At 43.9% G+C, this 18,531-nt stretch overlaps 1 protein-coding gene across 2 annotated transcripts in view; it reads right to left on the reverse strand.

The window, feature by feature from the left end:
* Tnfaip8 (TNF alpha induced protein 8) overlaps window positions 1-18,531 on the reverse strand; it is a 121,642-nt gene that overhangs the window by 38,613 nt on the left and 64,498 nt on the right. The window contains exon 1 of one of the 2 annotated variants that reach the window (XM_027400880.2): window positions 1,145-1,329. The exons of the other annotated variant lie outside the window; for it this stretch is intronic. Within the exon in view, the coding sequence (XP_027256681.1) occupies window positions 1,145-1,217 (73 nt within the window). The 5' untranslated portion in view covers window positions 1,218-1,329. Of the gene's footprint in view, window positions 1-1,144; window positions 1,330-18,531 lie in introns of those variants that run through there. 2 annotated transcript variants of the gene reach the window in all.

Raw genomic sequence — 18,531 nt, forward strand, 5'->3', positions numbered from 1 at the left:
CAGTCCAGTTCCAATTTCCTTTTGACTCCGCGTAAATTGCACAAAACAGAACAAGAAAACACACATCCGCACTCTCTGTTGGTACAGGGGCTGCTGCTACAGGGAAACACTCCTCTCCAAAGCTGTCACTTTTCATGCGGGCTGGCCAGTATTTCTATTAAACAAGCCCCTTTCAATTGACAGTTTCTCTCACACACATTGCTAGGTACATGGGCCACACGGAAAGCCTACATTGCAAAACGCAGAAGGTTCCTTGCTCAGCCCGAGCTGTGACTGACTTGTAAGTTAGCAGTCTCCCAAGAAGCTACTTGAAAAGAAAGGGGGATTTCACAACCTTGAACTCCCCCCACCCGTCTAATTTTCCCCAACCACCCCGACTCCAACCCCCATTCACAAGTGGACTTTTGTATATATAAAGTTCCAGGAAACAAAGCACACAAACACTCACACACAAATAAACTCCCAAGCTAACACCAGCTATAATAGTGTTTTGGTTGGAGCTTTTCCAGCCCTGTCACCAGCTCTGTTAGCAGTAAATGAAACTCTTGCTTTTCCAAAGACAGAAAGGGACAAACTTTCCTATTTCAAATGGTAAAAAGGCACCCTCACATCTTCCAGTCCCCAGCAAAACCAACTGCAGAAGAGGTAGCAAGGAAAAAATAAATAAATAAAAACCGAACATATCCCCCCCCCCCAAAAAAAAAAGATCTTTCACTTCTCTCCTCATCCAGCTTCCTCTTTTACCCGGAAATGCATGTCCCTTCCAATTTCTGACACCCCTTTTCAAGGGACCCTGACTTGGACTCTTCCTGGGAATCCAGCTTTGGGCTGTCCCCAGGCAGGCGGACAGGCAGCCCATTCCAGGAGCGTTTTGTATTCTTAACAGTGAAAGCCCGCTTTCTCCTTTCGAGAGAAATCTGAAAAGCAGCTTTGGTGGGCTGGCTTGGCTAGGTTTGATGCTGGATCCCTTGTCCCTTAACTGCCCGATTAGTGGGACAGGGCTGCTCCCTGGACTCTCTTGAATCCAGCCAGCCTGAGGAGAGACAAAGTTCCCCACTGCTCGCTAGTTGCTCCCATCAGCGCCTGCTCCCGCCTTCCTCCACATTCCTGCGCTGAAGTTGGCTGAGCCCAGCGGCTGGCGTACCTTCCTTGGGCTCCTCCACCTCGGAGAGCATGCTGTCGGGGTGCACAGCCACAGGCGCCACCACCGCGGACATGGACGTGAGGCTGCGAGGCTCCGGGACGAGTGTGATGCGCGCAGGCGGGACGCGGTGGGAGGAAGCCGCTGAGATCAGAACCTCCCGGGGCGGGCGGCTGGCTGCGGGAGGGATTTTCAGGGGAAAGTTCCGCAGGAGTGACGAATCGCGCGGGGCTGGGCCACAGCAGTCCGCCCCCGAGGGGCCGCCGCGGGTGGAGGAGACCCCGGCAGGTGGGGCCCAGCGCAGGAAAGGTGCCCTGGAGAGAAGTGCACCGGGACAAGCTTGCGCTGCATTTGGGAGGGGTGTGGAGAGTGACATTTTTGACATTCCCCGTCTTGAGTTTTTACATGGCCCGATTTATGAAAACCCTTTCAGGGCTGTTGTATTTCAGGCTAGTGATACAGATGCTGTGAGAACATTTGGAAGGGTCCCGTTCACAGGGCACAAACTTCACCAGCGCCAGAAATGGCCTCTAAGGAAAGTAGGACAGGCGAGGCAGAAGCCCCCTATGCATCGCTGGCTCCCTCTAACCAAGCTGCTGGTCCCTAAAGACCTCTCTGGCTTTGGGAAATGCTGACTGACAGAAGATAAACGGGCAAAGGGCAGGAGGGCCCAGGGAACAGCAACCATCCTGCCCTCCCCTCCCCTCCCGTCCCCACCTGGCTCTTACCACCAAAGTCCTCTTAGCTCTGGGTGGCCCCTGTTTGCCCTTCAGAGAGGTGGGCACAGCCGCTTCCACTGGCCTCCCTGTCTTGCGGGGTATTTATTTTATCAAACCTTGTTTTAGCACCAACCCTAGGGTGAGGGGCCTCAAGGAACCTGAAAGGAAACAGCCAATGGGAAGGAATCCCCAGCTGGAGATTGTGAGGAGAGGTACATTCTTTAAGAAATGTATTTTCCAGCTGCCCTCCTTCTCCTTATATCTTACTTTTATATGGGGAGAGAGCGGTCCAGGACCTATGCTAAATTTAATGAAAGGATTATGCAAAGTGCCCATGTTTTTCAAATCTGGGTTTAGATTTAGTTCTGCTATTTATTATTTATATGGCCTTAAGCAAAATAATAATTAATAATAATTAACCCCTCAAGCATCCATTTGCTCATCTATAAAACACAGATAAAAACAATATATAATTCACACATTTGGCTGGTATTGCAGAAGGTACTATAAACAAAGTGGCTTTCCGCCGACCGACCCAGGAACTAGAGTCCTCATCCAGTGGCTGATGGAAGCAGAGACAGACATCCACAAATATACACTGAGCTGAAATCTGGAATTTAGTTGGAGAGAGAGAGGAATGAAGAGCGAAGGGGTCTGTACCAAGTTGGAGAAACCCACAGGAACAGTTGGCCTGAACAAGGGAGAGCACATCGACCCCAGATGCTATCTGGGAGGCCAGTACAAGACTGATCCAGACCCCTGAACATGGATGCCAATAAGGAGGCCTCTGCACTCCAGGGAGCCTCTGGTGGTGGATTAGTATTTTTCCCTGGTGCAAGAAGGGACTTTGAGAGCCCATCTCATGTAAAGGGTTACACTCTGGCCCTGGACACATGGGGAAGGGCCCAGGACCAGCACAGGAAGATTTGGTGGACTTTGCAGAGCCCCCATTGAGGGCCCTACCCTGCCTGGGGAGTGGTGGGTGGGGTGGGGGGGGGGAGGAAGGATGGGGGTGAGGGGAGGGAGAGGGAGAAGGGACTTACATGTGAAACAAGCTTGTTCCCTAACTGGAACTAATAAATAAATTTTTAAAAAAAAAAGGAAAAAAAAAAGTGATTTGATAGCCTGAGTGCTACACGCGTGTTATCACTAACTATTGTACCTTATAAGTTTTTGTAAAGAGTACGCTTGCCTTTTGTTTCAGCAACAAGTTTGAAGACTATTGATTCTATTCACAGGCAAAGGGATATTATAAATAATAATATAAGGTCTGATATTAAATTAGTTCCTATTGATGGGTGATTCTAACATTCCTAAGACCCTTCCAGAATTTTATCTCTATTTTACTGAAGGGGCAAGGTGAACCAAGACATAGGAGCCAGAGGGAAGAAAGAAACATCTGGAAAATATCAGCCTAAGGAGACTAAACATGCCTGGAGAAGGGTAACTACATCCTTCTGAAAATCATGGTTACCACGGTCCCCTTTGCCCCACATCCTAGTGCTGCTGGGATGGGCAGCCTGTGCTCCCTAATTTTAGGCTCATGATAGACACAGCTGAGATAAGAATGGGGATGGTTCCGAATAGAAAGAAACGCTACCTTGTCAGTCACACATGGCCTTGCCTGTCCTTCTGAGGAATCATTTTCCCCCTCCCTACCCTACAGCATCTGTCTTGCCTTGCCCCACCCCCCAGGCCAGATGTCCCCGGATGCTGTTTGCTACACAAATGAGATAACTTATGTGAATATATAGCTGGGGTGAAGCAGCACCTTTTCAAGGTGAGGTAATGATTATGCAAATAAGGACAGCCCAGCTTCCACATCCATTTGCCCCAAGCAGAATGACTTTCTCTCTTCCTTCAGAAAGTGCCCCTTTATGTAATGTTTATTAAGTGTCCTTTCACAAATCCAAGTGCATGCAAACCTCTGAAGGTCTGTTAAGAAGAAGACCTTAATACCCGACTTGTTTTTACATGGGTTCACAAAACGGCCTTCAGCACAGTCCAGGTTAGCCAAGAAGAACAAGTGCTGAATAAACAGTTTGAATGCCACCAAGCAGCCCGGTAATCAACTTAGCATCCTTTTAACAGCCCGGCTGATCTTTGAACATTCACCAGGATCATCAGGAAACCTCCAGAGAAACTTTTTATTCCAATATAGCCAAGCAGTCACCTTGGGGAAGAATGTTCAGATGGAAATCAAGAGCAATGATGCCCAGCTTATTTCAAAAGACTTTACATGATAAGCACTCCACAGACACTGGCATAACCTCAGAACCATCTGCCCTGGGCATGCTATTCTGTTTCATGCCTCCAACTTGGAAAATCATGGCAATGGATAGCAGGATCTCTAGGGCTGTCTTTGCTTCATGCTATTTCCAAATGAATGCTTCGTTGATTTTGCTAGGATTTTACTCAAAGAGGGTTGGGCTAGCCACAGTGACTAATGTACCAGTATACCATAGTCATCTGCTGCTGTCTATCAGACCTATTCACTTTTTGTCTTTTGGAGATGGGGTTCAGGGATCCCTGGATGGTTTGAAATTTGCATATGACCAAGTATATGACCCTGAACTTCTGATTCTCCTGCTTTCACCCACAATGTGCTAGGATTATGGGCTTCAACCACCATGTCTAGTCTATGTGTGTCTGGAATCGAACCCAGGGCTTCATGCATCCTAGGCAAGCACTTTACCAGCTGAGCTATATCCCCAGTCCCCTATTTACTTTCCTATGTTTGAGAAGCAGCCCAGAGTCATTACTTGAGCATAAGTTCAGAATTCACATTAGCCATCCATTATATATCACCTACTATAAAATAGCAACTAAATTGGCAACATTTCCGATCTAGAAAAAGGTATACTTAAATATTGTGTTGCATCCCTACACCTGTGCAATAATGGAGTATTCCCATCTATATCAACACTGCACAGGTTCTGATGATTTATCCATTCATTCAGGCACTACCCAATATTTACACAAGTCACATATAAATGGTCTTCCTTAGCTGGAGCTTCCTCTTATAATTTTGATAATTCTGGAGCACAGATTAAACTAATTCCTCACAAGGCACTTGGTTCTGTGAAAAATGTATTAACACCAACCCAACTGAACTAAGTCAACTGAATTTCATGCACCAGGACAAGGCTCCTCTTATTGGCACTCCAGTGAAGCTGTTTTTAAAAAAGAGAAGGTGACTGCAGCCTGGGCCTTAGGCCCTTTGGCTTCCAGAGACCCAGGTGCCTCTGAAGAGTAAGTAGGTTGGATAATTCTCAGCTCAGAAGGCCAGCGACAGAAGTAGGAAGAGCAGGCATGACTACCCAGAAGTGTCACACTGTCACATTCCCCAGCAAACTCAAGAAGGGTCTAGTTATCTGCAGTGGAAACCAGGAACCTCTGCCAACTACTTCTGTCCTGGCAACTGCTGGCTCATAAGCAGCTCTGGTCATGTCAATCAATGTTTTTATTTTTATTTCTGCCCTGGTGTCAGGAGGCTGAATCTGAACATATAAAAATTATCGGTCACAAAAAGGCTATTTACAGAGTATTCAAAGTGGCCTTCTTCTGTTTGACTCTGAGGTTGTCTGTCCTCAACTTTTCTATTACCTATCTTCAAAGACTCTCATGATCTGTGTACAAAATTAACCTTTTCATTGTCCTTAAGGTGGAAAAGGGTCTTTGTTCTTGGTCCCATCTGGTTGGGGCTGAGGACTGTCCACCCTCAAGACACCATTCACCCTCAGTCCTCCAAACCATGGCGAGGCCTCACTGGGTGTCTCTTCACAGCCCTCCTTGCCCTCATATGTATCTTCTGAGGTGGCCCTGTATGTTGACATCTTGATGAGTAAAGGAGCGAGGTTAGGGAGTCTGAGTGTGAAGTGGAACAGAGGTGCCTGAATCAAGAACAGCAACTGAGAAAGAGTGTGGCGGTGGGAAGAGAAAGGGTTACTGTCGCCAGACTCTGGGGGTGTGTAGCTATGGGTAAATTCCATTCAGACTTTCAATGACACTTCCAGCAAATCTTACATAATCATTAATATTCTGGGTGTGAGCCCACAGTTCTGGGGGAGTATGAAAAGGCGCTGACACTGAGGTGCGCACTGGCAGGCAAACAGCTATGCATCTGGTAAGCACTTGTTTCCTACGATTCCATTGTTTCCATCCTTGCTACAGAGCTTTGAGTAGATGATCACAAAGCTCATGCGTTCACAAGTGCACACCCAGACGCACACCACACCACACACACATAAACACATACACACCAGGTTGGAAAATACTGATGGATTTGTGAGTCCATGATCCTTTTCCTAAAACACTTACCAGTAATTCCTTTCATTTATGTTTTCTTTTTGGAAACAGTGTTGGAGTTTGCTAAGGAGAGCTTTAACATGATTTCAGTGTGGATATTAACTTTAGGAGAGCCTCCAAGAGGTATGTAGGAAAGGGTAGTATAAACCCAATAAATGGGTCTGGCTTCTCCCAAGACAGTGGCACCAATGTATTCTACAATAGACAATGTGTATGAGTTGGTGGCTTCTGAAGTTACAGTCTTCAAAGTGTTTTAAAGAAACTTTTCTCTCTCGTTTTTCCTTCCTATATGGTGTGGGATGAGTGAAGGTGATGGGATCATAGGGTGGTCTCTGAGGTGCAGTGGATAGTGCAGGCTGGAAGGGAGTAGGATTAAACTCACATGTCACGTGACTCGTCACTTTACCATTTTGCTTGAAGTGTATAAAAAGGAATACTGTTTCCATGTTGGCATTCTTCATGACAAATTTTGTTAGTTATGTCAAAACTCTTGACTCTTGGTTGGTGAGAGAATTCAACTACACTCCAAGTTGAGGGGCTCCTTTCTCTTTCCGTGTCCTTGAAATGTTCCCTGCCTTCCTATCTTGCCTCAATTTACCTCTCTGGAATTTTGTTTAGTCTTAAGTGTTGATGATGGCTGAAGACTCAATTTTTGAAACTTCATTGCTATACATGAACAGAGACTGTCTATTCAAGGGTCAAATGTCTGGATCTAACTGAGAAGGCCTGGCTTGGAGACTGGAGAATCTCCATTCAATGAGAAACTAGCAGAGGGAGGCTCTTACTATAGGTTTATTTAAAGTCACCATTTGGGTTCACTATGGGTCATTTTAAAGATATGTAACGAAAGAAAGAAGGTTCCATGACTTGTCAAGTCACCAACCTGAGGAACAATGGACTCCAAGTCACAGTGGATGTGTACTGAGCTTCCTTCCTGTCTCCTGTATCTGGGCCCCTTCTTTCTATCCAGGTACTCATAAAAAAGCCAGCCCTCCCTTCACAGAGGGTTACCTAGAGATTCCTACACTGGAAGGTCACTAAATAGTTCACAGTCGGCTATGATTCCAGCACAGACTGCTCTAATCCCTGTTCACATGCTGAGGTCACTGCTTCCAATTAAAGTCATTCCATTTTTGACATTTAGTGCTTTAAATAAGCTATAAATTTAATAGCCTCTATTTATTCAGCTACGTGAGACAACAAATGTATTGGGTTTTATTTTTTTTTAATTAAAAATTCAGTCAGGACCCCAACTAAGCTTTCTTGGATATGAAGCTACCAGAATTAAGGAAAAACAAACTAACTGACAAAACAAAACAAAACAAAACAAAAAACCCACCAGACTCAATTGGGTTTCTTGGCCTTATTATGGACAGCATAGCAGAACCTATGCCGGTTGAGCCTTGCTTGAAGGATTTTCCTCTATCTACTCTTTTTAAAAAAGAATTCCTCTAAAAACAGGCAAGTCATTAAGCCTCTATTTGCACATCTGTAAAAATGGGGGTGATGCTACTTATTTATCAGTTACAGTGATGAAATGAGCTGGCCAGGTATACACACGATAGCACACCCCTTGTCTCCTTCCCTCATATATTTGTGAATGAGGCCAGACTGGTTTGGGTTGTTTAGGAATGTCTGTTTGGAACCCTAAATGCTGACCCAGATTGACAAGCTACAGATAGTGAACACAATAGGCCTGGAATTCTTCCTGTGCCCAGGTTAATGGGGTCAAAGGGAAAAGCCTGAAAGGATAGTCACAGAAAGGATTCAACAGACTGATGGGAAGGAGTCAAGACTGAGTCAGGGCAGCACAGAGTTACACTGACCAGTGCATGCTGGCCTTCCTAAACTCAAGTGATCAATAGCCATAGCCAGTCACAGGAGCCCAAGTCTGGAAGCAACCTTGGCTGTCACCATTCCAGCCCTCTGTTTTATGTGACCCCCAGACACGTCAGCAGCAGCATCCATCCTCCATCTCCTCCCTCCCCTCTCTTAGCAGACACACTTTCCTTAGAAGGCAGCTTTGGTTAGAAAGTTCCTCTTTCTAGTGAGCTGAAATTCAATTATTTTCCTTCTAGCCATGGCCCCTACCTCCTTTACACTGAAGAAATAATTGTGTGATGAGATAAACATAGATTCATAACTTAATTTTCTTTCTGAGCAACTTCATAGAGACCGGCTCACACTGGCTGGCTGGCTGGAGCTGTATGCAATCTGAGATACTTATGCAACCTTCCAGCGCCGGCGGCCGGCACACATCTGTGATTGATTACTGTGAAGCGTTCAGAAGCCAGGGGCTCTGCTTGGGACCTCCAGCGATAATCTCTTCTCTCTTCTTTGTGTTCACTTTGAAGGGCTAGAGACTATGCCAAGACAGGTTGAGGAATGAGTCACGAATGATTGAATCTGAGCAGAGAAGAGTTGTTTTGTTTGTTTTGTGCAAGTTTCTGAACAAAATCTGAAATCCCAAAGTCACGAACCACATGTGGAAATTTGAATTCAGACTCTTAGCTTGAGATCTGTTTGGCAGTTTAACCTACGTCCAGTTGTCACAATCTGAATTTAACATCAGATTTTGGGCGTGAGCAGAATCTAGGAGGGTTTGACTATGTGCCAGGTGGTTGTAGTTTAAGGGAGAGAAAAGGCTTGTGGAGAAACCCTGGGATAGGATGGGCTTTCCAGGCACAGTGGCCAAGACTGACACTGGACAGGCAAACTCAGCAGGCAGTAAAATGTGGACTGAAGCAGAACTTATCCAAACAGGGTTGCAGGGAGAAGACTGAAGCAGAACTTATCCAAACTTCTGCTATGGATCAGAAGTTTTTCCACTTGAATAGGTCAGGTTCTGAAACCCATTATTTGGCCAGACCTTAAAGAAGAGCTATAGAAACATGTGCCAGTTTTGTCTCAGAGTATGGGCTGCATGTTCTGACTCCCGACCTGGCTGTGTGCATGCTACCGAATATAAAGCCCGTTAATTCTGTAGAATAAAGTTAAAAATCATTAACTTTATCTGAAATCTATTTCCACTGACCTTTTTTTTTATATATAAAACTACACAATTCAGAGAAGTCCCCTTACATGCATTTTTCCCCCAATTTTAGCTATACATGATCATTTCAAACAGATGCAAATAATAGCAAAGTAGCACCTGGGCCACAGTCCAACCTAATTTTATCCTGGAACATCTGACAATGTAGAGCTGGGACTTTACTGCTCCCCCTCTGACCCTCTCTCTGCACCTCTGCCTGGCCGTTTACCCTGGTAGCCCTAGTACATGACAGGTGAATGTTACATTCAAGGCTATGTAGCTTTTTAAAAACTGATGACATGCCTGACAGATGGCTCAGCAGGAAAGGGTGCTGGCCACCAAGCCTTGTGACTAGTTCAATCCCTAGAGTCCACATGATGGAAGGAGAGAACTGATGCCCTCAAATTGTTCTCTGACCTCCATGAACACATTATATACACACACACACTAAATAAAGTTTATAAAAATATAAAATGAAGAAAGAATCAGCATGGAAATACTGACATAATAACTGCACATCTTCTTGGACCACACTGACGTTTTAGTATATTGTATGTTGGTCAACACAAGACACTTAGGCCATCCATCCTTGTCAGCATTTTTCATTTCTTTGTATTGAGAACATTCAGAATCTTCTCCTCTAGTTATTTTGAGCTATCTATCTTTCCATGGCAAAATGTTTCTAAAAGAAGCCAACTAAAGTTGGTCCCAAAGAAATTACAACCTATACCCATGCTAGAAGCAGCATTTGCTCAGTAACTCTTAGGAACATTAAGGGATGGGCTACCAGTCTTCAGTAACTTCCTAGGAGGTCTCCAAAATTAATATTGACTCTATACAATTTTTACTACACATGACTCTAATGCATTCCTAACCAAATCAGCACCTTAAACTCCCATTAGTTATAGTTGTGTGACCTAAAGTTGCTGATAAGGACTCACAGCTGTAACTCTGAGATGTCCACACTGTGTGTCCGTGTATCTGTCTCACTCAGGGCACTACAATAAACTAGAAAGCATGCCATGGCATGTTGGATTGGGGGCAGGGAGGAGAACAGAATAACATCCAATCCCTCAGGCAATGTGCAATGCATCAGTTTTTGCTCAAGTTTGTTCATAGCTTAATGTCACATTGTACTGTTTTTCATGTGATGACATCATGCCCTTCCTAAGAAATGTGATAAACACAAGAATTCTGTGAATGGGAACACAGAACAGGAAATTAGGGTTACAGGACCCTATCTGATCTCAAGATTGGAGAACTTGTGAGGTGACTCATGACAGACCCTCTCACTTCAGTCTGAGCGATGAGAAAACACCAGGGTCTTTATCCAGCATTTCTTCCATAGCTGACAGAACTCTGTATTTGTTCAGTGGATGGAACTTATTACATTTTACAGGAAGACATTCCCTTCTGGGACTTGGTGCTTGCTTTCTGTGGGTGGCTTGGGCATCTTGCTTCCTAGTGCAGATGCTTCATTGGCTAGCTTCTGTTGTGCATCTGACTGAATGGCACTACCTGTGGTTCCTTCTGGCATATCCTTCAGGTGATGGGCAAATGTTAACACTACTGATGAATGGCTTACAGGGTGACTTCCCAGCATGTTCTGCCAGTACAACAAACACCCTAGTGACTTGGCTGCCACTCAGTGAGCCAATATCTGAAGTGGAGGAAGCTGTTCTTTCTCATTTGCTAACAATCTCTGAATTTCCTACAGCCAGTCACCATCAGAGTTAATATTTCTTTTTAATAGATTGGTTTCTTATTACCATTCTTATCATTGTGATGAAATATACACAGCATAAAAATTGTCATTGCAACCATGAAAATGTGTAGATTAGTGACAGTAAGTACATGCACATGCACGTTTGTATAGCTAGCATCACTATACATCTTCAGAATGTTTTAAATCTTGGAAACTAATGGGCTACTTTCTGTCTCTAGACTGGCTACTCTATCTAAATTGGTTATACAGAGTTGATGTCTTTTTGTGACTGGATTTTTTCACTTACCTTCATCCATGTCAAGAAATATGTCTGAATCTCCTTTTACTGGCTGAGTAATATTCCACATCATCTTTGTAACAGACTTTAGGTTTCTCCCACCTGTGGCTACTGCTGTCAATAGAGATTCATGGGTAAGTTTTTGACACCTTTTGCAATTATTTTTGTTATGTAACCAGAAATGGACATGTAGGATTAAGTGTATATGTGTTTGTGGGAGTATATGCCACTATGTGTGTAGGTACCCATGGAGGCCAGAAGAGGAAGTCAAATCCACTGGAGCTGGAGTTACAGGAAATTGTGAGCCATCAGTGTAGGTGTTGGGAATCAAAGCCAGGTATTCCTAAAGAGCAGCTAGTGCTCTTAACCACTGAGCCATCTCTTCAGCTCTATTCAGAGAGAGAGAGAGATGGAGAGAGAGAGAGAGAGAGAGAGAGAGAGAGAGAGAGAGAGAGAGAGCACTGCTGTGTTTCCTAGCTAATCTTTTGTTTAAACCTTTATGTTCAAATTAACATATAGTTTCCTGATTGGGCACTGACTAATATATACAGTACCTCACAGGTACATATATGCCATTAGTAAATAAAGAAAAAATAAAGACCCCTTTAATCTTTCAATTTAGGTATATTATTTCTTCATAGGATTACAAAGTTATTAGTACATAAAAACTTATTACATTGGCCACATATTTCCAGCTGCCTAGGATTGGCCTGCTTGGATGGCTGCTGAGGGTCACTGTACCCATCAAAGTCCATCTTGATGTCTTTTGAACATCTTGATTTTTCTTCCTACATAACATTCATTTTCTTTTCTTCACTTAGGCAAACAGTGTCGAGAAGCCTGACGGTTATTATTCACATGAGCTGCTCTCTCTTCCCCTTTATTTCTAATCCACGTGCCAGTCAAAATGTTTCCTGGCCCTTTCTCCTCTATTCTTGCCCTGACTGTCAAGTCATCAGCACTAGTTGCAGTTCCTATAATTTTTAAAGCTGGTTTCTCCCAGCAGCATGGGCTGAAAACCCCAAATGCCTGACAAGGCTACAATACAATAGCTCCTGTCTCCCACAGTCCTACATCCCTCAAAGTGACACAGACAAGCTGGGCTGCAGGTGAGACACCATTTCCCAGTGTTCCAGCCAGTGTCTTCACCTCTGCGACTAATTCATGAACGTGTGCCCACAAGCTCACAGGCACGAATGGGTTAAAAAGTAATCATTCCGAAACATTTGACACTTGTTTCCATTAACTGGAAATTACTGACAAGAACCCTTGTGGTGAATCATGACACCCTTTGCAGTAACACTGTGGGGGCAGCTGCTGCCAGCCTGATTCTTTTTGTCTGTGGCTACATCCTCTTTTTGCCCCTCTCAAAGCCACACTTAGGCCTCCCCTTTTCTATGAAGCCTGCTGAGGCGCTGAACTTCATGCACCTTCTACTGTTGATAAGCTTGATAGTAGATGTCTTTTGAGGCAGATAACTAAGTTATGCTATTTCCAATGCAAGGTTACCCCTTATGTTTTGCCTTTTTCTCCTATCTAGACCTATAGCACTTGTTGGGCACTTTGAAGGGACAATATAACCAACAAAATAATCATCAAGACATATACTGACTTATGACAACATGTAAGAATAAACTTCATTTCCTACACCCATAAAGCATATTATAAGGGACCATGAAAACACAAAGCTGCTACCTTCAAAGAAAGAAAAGTTTAAAAAAGCATTTGCATTGTACTGGAGACCAAGTCTGGTAATCCTCAACTATTCATAAATCTAACAAGTTTCCAAAAACTCCATCAGAAAAGGAGCCAAGAAGAAAGCAACTCTGGCAGCTGCAAGCCTTCTGTTTTAAAGTGTGCGCAGAGTGGACATACTTGCTTTATCATCCTTATAAACAGAGTGTGGGGGCACAATGCAACCTTCCCAGAAGACGTTCTCCGGGCTCTCAACTGCGACGGATGGGCTGCACTTACCATATAGAGGCAGCCTAACTAGGTATCTCGACAACCCGACACAGATGCCATCCAGATAAGACAGACATTCCACACTTCAGCTGATGGAATTTCCAGGGCTAGGAAGACACTGGCAGCTGTGGCTACTTCACAAAGCAACAAGTTCGCCATCTTCAGCTTGAAGACTTTGTTTTCTTAAAAACTAACATCCGCCCCACGTCACCTGCATACATACACTAATAAATCCCAGATGGGAATTCCAGACACCTCTCTGCTCAAGCCATGAATTTCTTTCAGGCCATAACATTCTATTAAGCTGATCTCCCAGCAGTGAGCCGCCTTGCGGGGAATGCCTTCATTTAAAATACACTGCGCTTTATAGAGCTAGCTTGGGATCCATCACTGCACAATGTGTAATTAATTTTAACTTTTTTAACAGATGAAAAAAATCTGTTAATGTAAAAAGGCAGCATAACAAGCAGGCTGACTCTGTGGAAGCAGAAACTGAATAGTGGGCACTAGAGGCAGCAGGAGAAGGGGAGGGAATGGGTAATGGATCCAAAAGAGAGTTGGATGGGAAGTCTAAGTTCTAGTATTCTGCAGCAGAGATGAATGACCGTCGTTTACAAAATTAACTGTTTGTTGTATGAAAAATGAGGAGTCCAAAGTTTCCCATCATAAGAAATGATAAAAGTTTAGGGGGTGGAAATAATAGTGACCTTGATTTCAACATTATACATTTTACAAATGATAACGTGAGGTAAAAACATCACACTGTCACCTGTAAGTATGTGAAAATATCTCATATTAATTAAAGATTAAGAGGAATAATTCTTTTTAAAAGGAAGCACCGTGTTTGTCTCAAGTACCTTGTTGTTTGGGCCAGTGGTGAAAAAAGAAAAAAAGAAAAACACAAAAAACCTCTACCATAGCCCCAAATTCTGAATCAGTAACCCAATTTATGTACATAAGGTTAAATCATGTCCTATTTCAGCAATTCACACATAATGTATCACCTTCTATAATTTATTGCAGCTCCTGTCACACAAGACACATCATAGGACATGTCTCTGAGCAAGGTGGTGCTCCACACTATGGAGTACTTCTGCACGGATCCTCCCTCATAATAATCCTTAAAGAAGAAACCTCGAGTGTTGCTTTCAACACTCACTTCTCATGGGTTTACAGACCCTCAGAGGCATTAAGTGGCTGGCCCACAGCCACCAGCCAAGGCTGAGACTACAATGAGTCTTCGGCACTTATTCCTTGCTTTTTCTCTACACCCGTGGTGTCCGAGCAGGAACGCATATTGCAAGGTAAACCTGTCATGCAACTCTGAAGAGGGATACTGACAGTAAGAAACACTGAGTAGATCCCATGTGGAGGCTCTGAGATTGGCTGCCTGGGGGAAAGGGGACTGCACATCAATAGAAAAGAGGAAGACACTGAGGGAACAGGTGTGGCCAGAGGAAGCAGGCTCCACTTCACACAACTGAGGGTGCTCAGGTCTGGGGAGGAACCCACAGGAGGAGTTTCAGCCTCCGCTCTGACTCACTGCTCCCTATAAACAGAGCTCCTGGGCAACTCAGAGTCTTTTGTGAAATCATACAGAATATCCACTCTCTAAATGCCAAATCTAAAGGGCATATTTTTAAAACTTATTATTTTATTCTATGTGTATAGGTGTTTTGCCTTTAGGTATGGCATTTTCATATTCACAAAAAAATAAAAAAATAAAAAAAGTTATCTCTCTGAATTCTTACTGGCCCATAATATTATGAACACTTCATTGGTGACAAGAAAATGTCAACAACTAATCACCGAACTGAAATCCAGATGCAGAGAAGGACGAGTGAAGAGCAAAGCGGTCCAGATCAGGCTGGTGAAACCCACGGAAACAGCTGACTTGAACATCGGGGAGCTCTTGGTCCCCAGACTGATAGCTGGGAAACCAGCATGGGACTGATCCAGACCCCAGGAACATGGGTTTCAGTGAGGAGACCTCGGAAATCTACAGGACCTCCTGCAGAAGTGCAGTACTTATCCCTAGCATAGGTGTGGACTTTGGGAGCCCATTCCACATAGAGGAACACTCCCTAAGCCAAGACACACGGGGGTGGGCCTAGACCCTATCGCAAAGGATATGATAGACTCTGATGACACCCTATGGAAGGCCCCATCATCCAGGGGAAGCAGAAAGGATATGTGATAGGTAGGGTTTTAGGTGGGGGAGGGGTGGTAGGGAGGACAGTAGGGAGAAGGGAACTAGGATTGTCATGTAAATCAATCTTGTTTCTAATTCAAATACAAAAATCTGAAAAAAATAATAAAAAAAGAAAATGTCAAAGAAATCTGTTCCTAAAAGTTCAAGATTCTAAAGCCCAAACTTGTTTTATTGATGAATTTGAGGGTAACTAATAAAGAACAAAATATCACACCTAAACAGAAGGAAGACCTCTCACTGCCCTAAAATCTACCATGTACATGCCGTGCCAGGGGAGGCCAGAAGACAGTGGCAGATGCCCTAGAACTGGGGTTACAGCTAGTTGTGAACCACCACATGTATGCTGGAAATCAAACTTAGGTTCCTCTGGAAGAGCAGTCAGTGCTTTTAAGTGCTCAGCCATCTCTCCAGCTCCAGGAGATGTGCTTTCTTGATGATATGGGCTATAGCTAATCGTACACTATACAACAGCTACGGCCTTCCAGTCATTCCAACACCTAATAATGGTGCCCTTTGTCATTGTTTTTACACATAGGCAATAATTTTGGCCCAATGTCAAGAAACAAAAAGATCAGAATTCAAAGTGAGTGGTAAGGATTGTACTTACTTCTAACTCTTCTTTTAGATAGCCTGTACCAATATGATATAGAATGAATTGTTTTTAGAGGGATGGTGAGGATCTGAGCTCTCAGATCCATAAATTTTTATCTACTCAATATTTGCATTGTACATTCCTTCAGGAGTCCAGTAGATTCAACACAACATTGTACACACAATGGTATGAGAGCCCTAACTCTGTTCTACTCTCCAGTTGTCAATCAGATATTCAAGTTCTTCCTCCATAACGTGAATTAGTTTAGTACAACCAACTTGCTTGGTCTCCCAAATAATATATTCTCCATTCTGGTCCCGTTCTGAACCTCCAAGTGTTTCCAGATCTAATCAATAGCCACTCCCACTTTCACACAAGCAATGCAGAGCTACTTGCTATTAATTGGGTGGTGAATGCCAGTGGCCAGGATGGGCCCAGATGTCCTGACAACTATCTTGTCCATCAGGGCCAGGTGCCATTTTCTTTCTTTTTTATTGACAGCATCTATCTCCTCCTCTACAGCTTCAACTGTATACCAAAGGGTCCTAGTGAAACCAAGGGTTGTTAAGAAAACCTGGGGCTCACACCCTGCTCTAAAGAAAGCTGTGTCATTCCAGACACCATCTTCATTGACCTTTCTTCATTCTGCAAATATTTGTGGAGCCCCCATCACTAACAGGAAAATGCAGATGCAACAGCTACGGTGTCTGTCCTTGAAGAGCCAGTTAGGGGGTGGACTGAGGAAGGGGCTAGAGAAGGACTCATAGGGTACACTAAAGTGCAGTATGACAAGTTCAGGAGCAAAAAGGCACAAGATGGCATAAAAGTTCAGAGTAGAAGAACCCAAATCATATCAGAGGGATGGAGTCGTCTTAGAAGCCTGGCCGAAAGATGTGCAGATGGCAAGAAGGTGAGGTGGTGGGGGAAGGATCTTGGTGGTAATAGCAACACATGCAAAGACCCACGTGTTCAAGAATGAGCAGTGTGGAAGGAAGGCTGACAAGGTCAATGGCTATGCCAGTGAGGAAGCCACTGGTAGTCCTTTGACAAAGAATTCTGTCACATGACTAGAGACAGAAGCCAAAGGGCAGAGAGAAAGCATGGTGGACCACTCATTTATAAAGTTTCCCTAAAAAGTGAAAATTGTGAGGAATGATTGTTTAAAAAAAAAAATCTGACAGTCTTAGTCTAGGGGTAAGTGCCTTTGAAAGGGGGATATTTGTATTTCCACAGTTGTATCAATGCCGACACCAGCCACAGGGAGGTGAGTGGGTACCCTGGATCTCAAAAAAAAAAAAAAAAAAAAAAAAAAAAAACAATTGCAAGAATCTGCATATATTCTGGCAGGAGCTGGAATAATGTATTTTAAAAAAGGACAAACTCCAAACTCCTTCCACTTGCCTGTGGTTGGTGCTGGTCCAGCAGGTCTGACCCAACCCTGCCTGAGGCTCCCAGGACCCCACCTGGCCTCTGAGCGAAACAGGAAATACTCTCATTAAAGAGGCGGTACTCAGTGTGAAACTCTGCCCTACTTCCTGTTCTACTGTGAGGCTCTTTTGAAAATACAAACATTCCTTGGAGGAAGGGCCTGGGAATTATTAACATCTGACAGCAATTCACTGGTTTCTTTTCTGCAGAGGTGAGGGAGAAGGGGGCACCTGGGTGGGAAGCAGAGCTGTAGAAATTAAAAGAGTATGGGGAGTAGAAAATGAACAGCCACCATGGGCTCCACTCCCAGGTCTGGCAGGCCAGGAATCTCATAGCTTCCTAATACTGAGAACAGACAAAGAAGAGCCACAGCCACCAGATAATGCACAGAACTGGAGCATGTGGTTCAAAACCTTGGGGCTCGTGGTCTGCAGTGATGCAAATTATTTAAGTGACATAAATATTCAGAACTGTTTTGACTGCAATTTCCATCTCTGCCTCTCTGAATTGACTAAGGCTAAATATGACTTTTGTGAGGACACAGTTTCCTTCCCAAAGTTTCCAATTTATGGGTAAACACTTTGGAGGTCTTACTTATTCCAGAGACAGCCAGTTTTCTAATCTAAGACAGAAGCTAAAGTCAGTTACACACACACACACACACACACACACACACACACACACACACACACACACACACGATAAAAGGCTCACATCCATAAAATCTGGTATCTCTCATTTGAAATAAACAGTGATAGCCAAGGTCAGTGGGGTTACACCCTGAACTGATATCTCATTGGCCAGACAAGTTTTCTTTATACTCCAACTTCAGTGTTGTTAAGGCAGTAGTTCTCAACCTTCCTAATGCTGGGACCCTTTAACACAGTTCCTCATGTTGTCGTGACCCCCAACCATAAAATTATCTCATTGCTACTTCATAACTAATTTTGCTACTCTTATGAATTGCAATGTAAATATCTGACATGAACCCCCAAAGGGGGTCGCAACCCACATGTTGAGAACCTCTATGTTAAGGGTCTTTGTATCGTTCACCACAAGCCTCAAGATCCCCAGTCTCTTACCTGGCTCTTTTTTACTCTCTGTTATTTGCCTATCGTAACTTCTTTCCTGC

The sequence above is a fragment of the Cricetulus griseus genome, chromosome 2 (assembly GCF_003668045.3).
Source record: "Cricetulus griseus strain 17A/GY chromosome 2, alternate assembly CriGri-PICRH-1.0, whole genome shotgun sequence".
Classification (NCBI taxonomy): domain Eukaryota; kingdom Metazoa; phylum Chordata; class Mammalia; order Rodentia; family Cricetidae; genus Cricetulus; species Cricetulus griseus.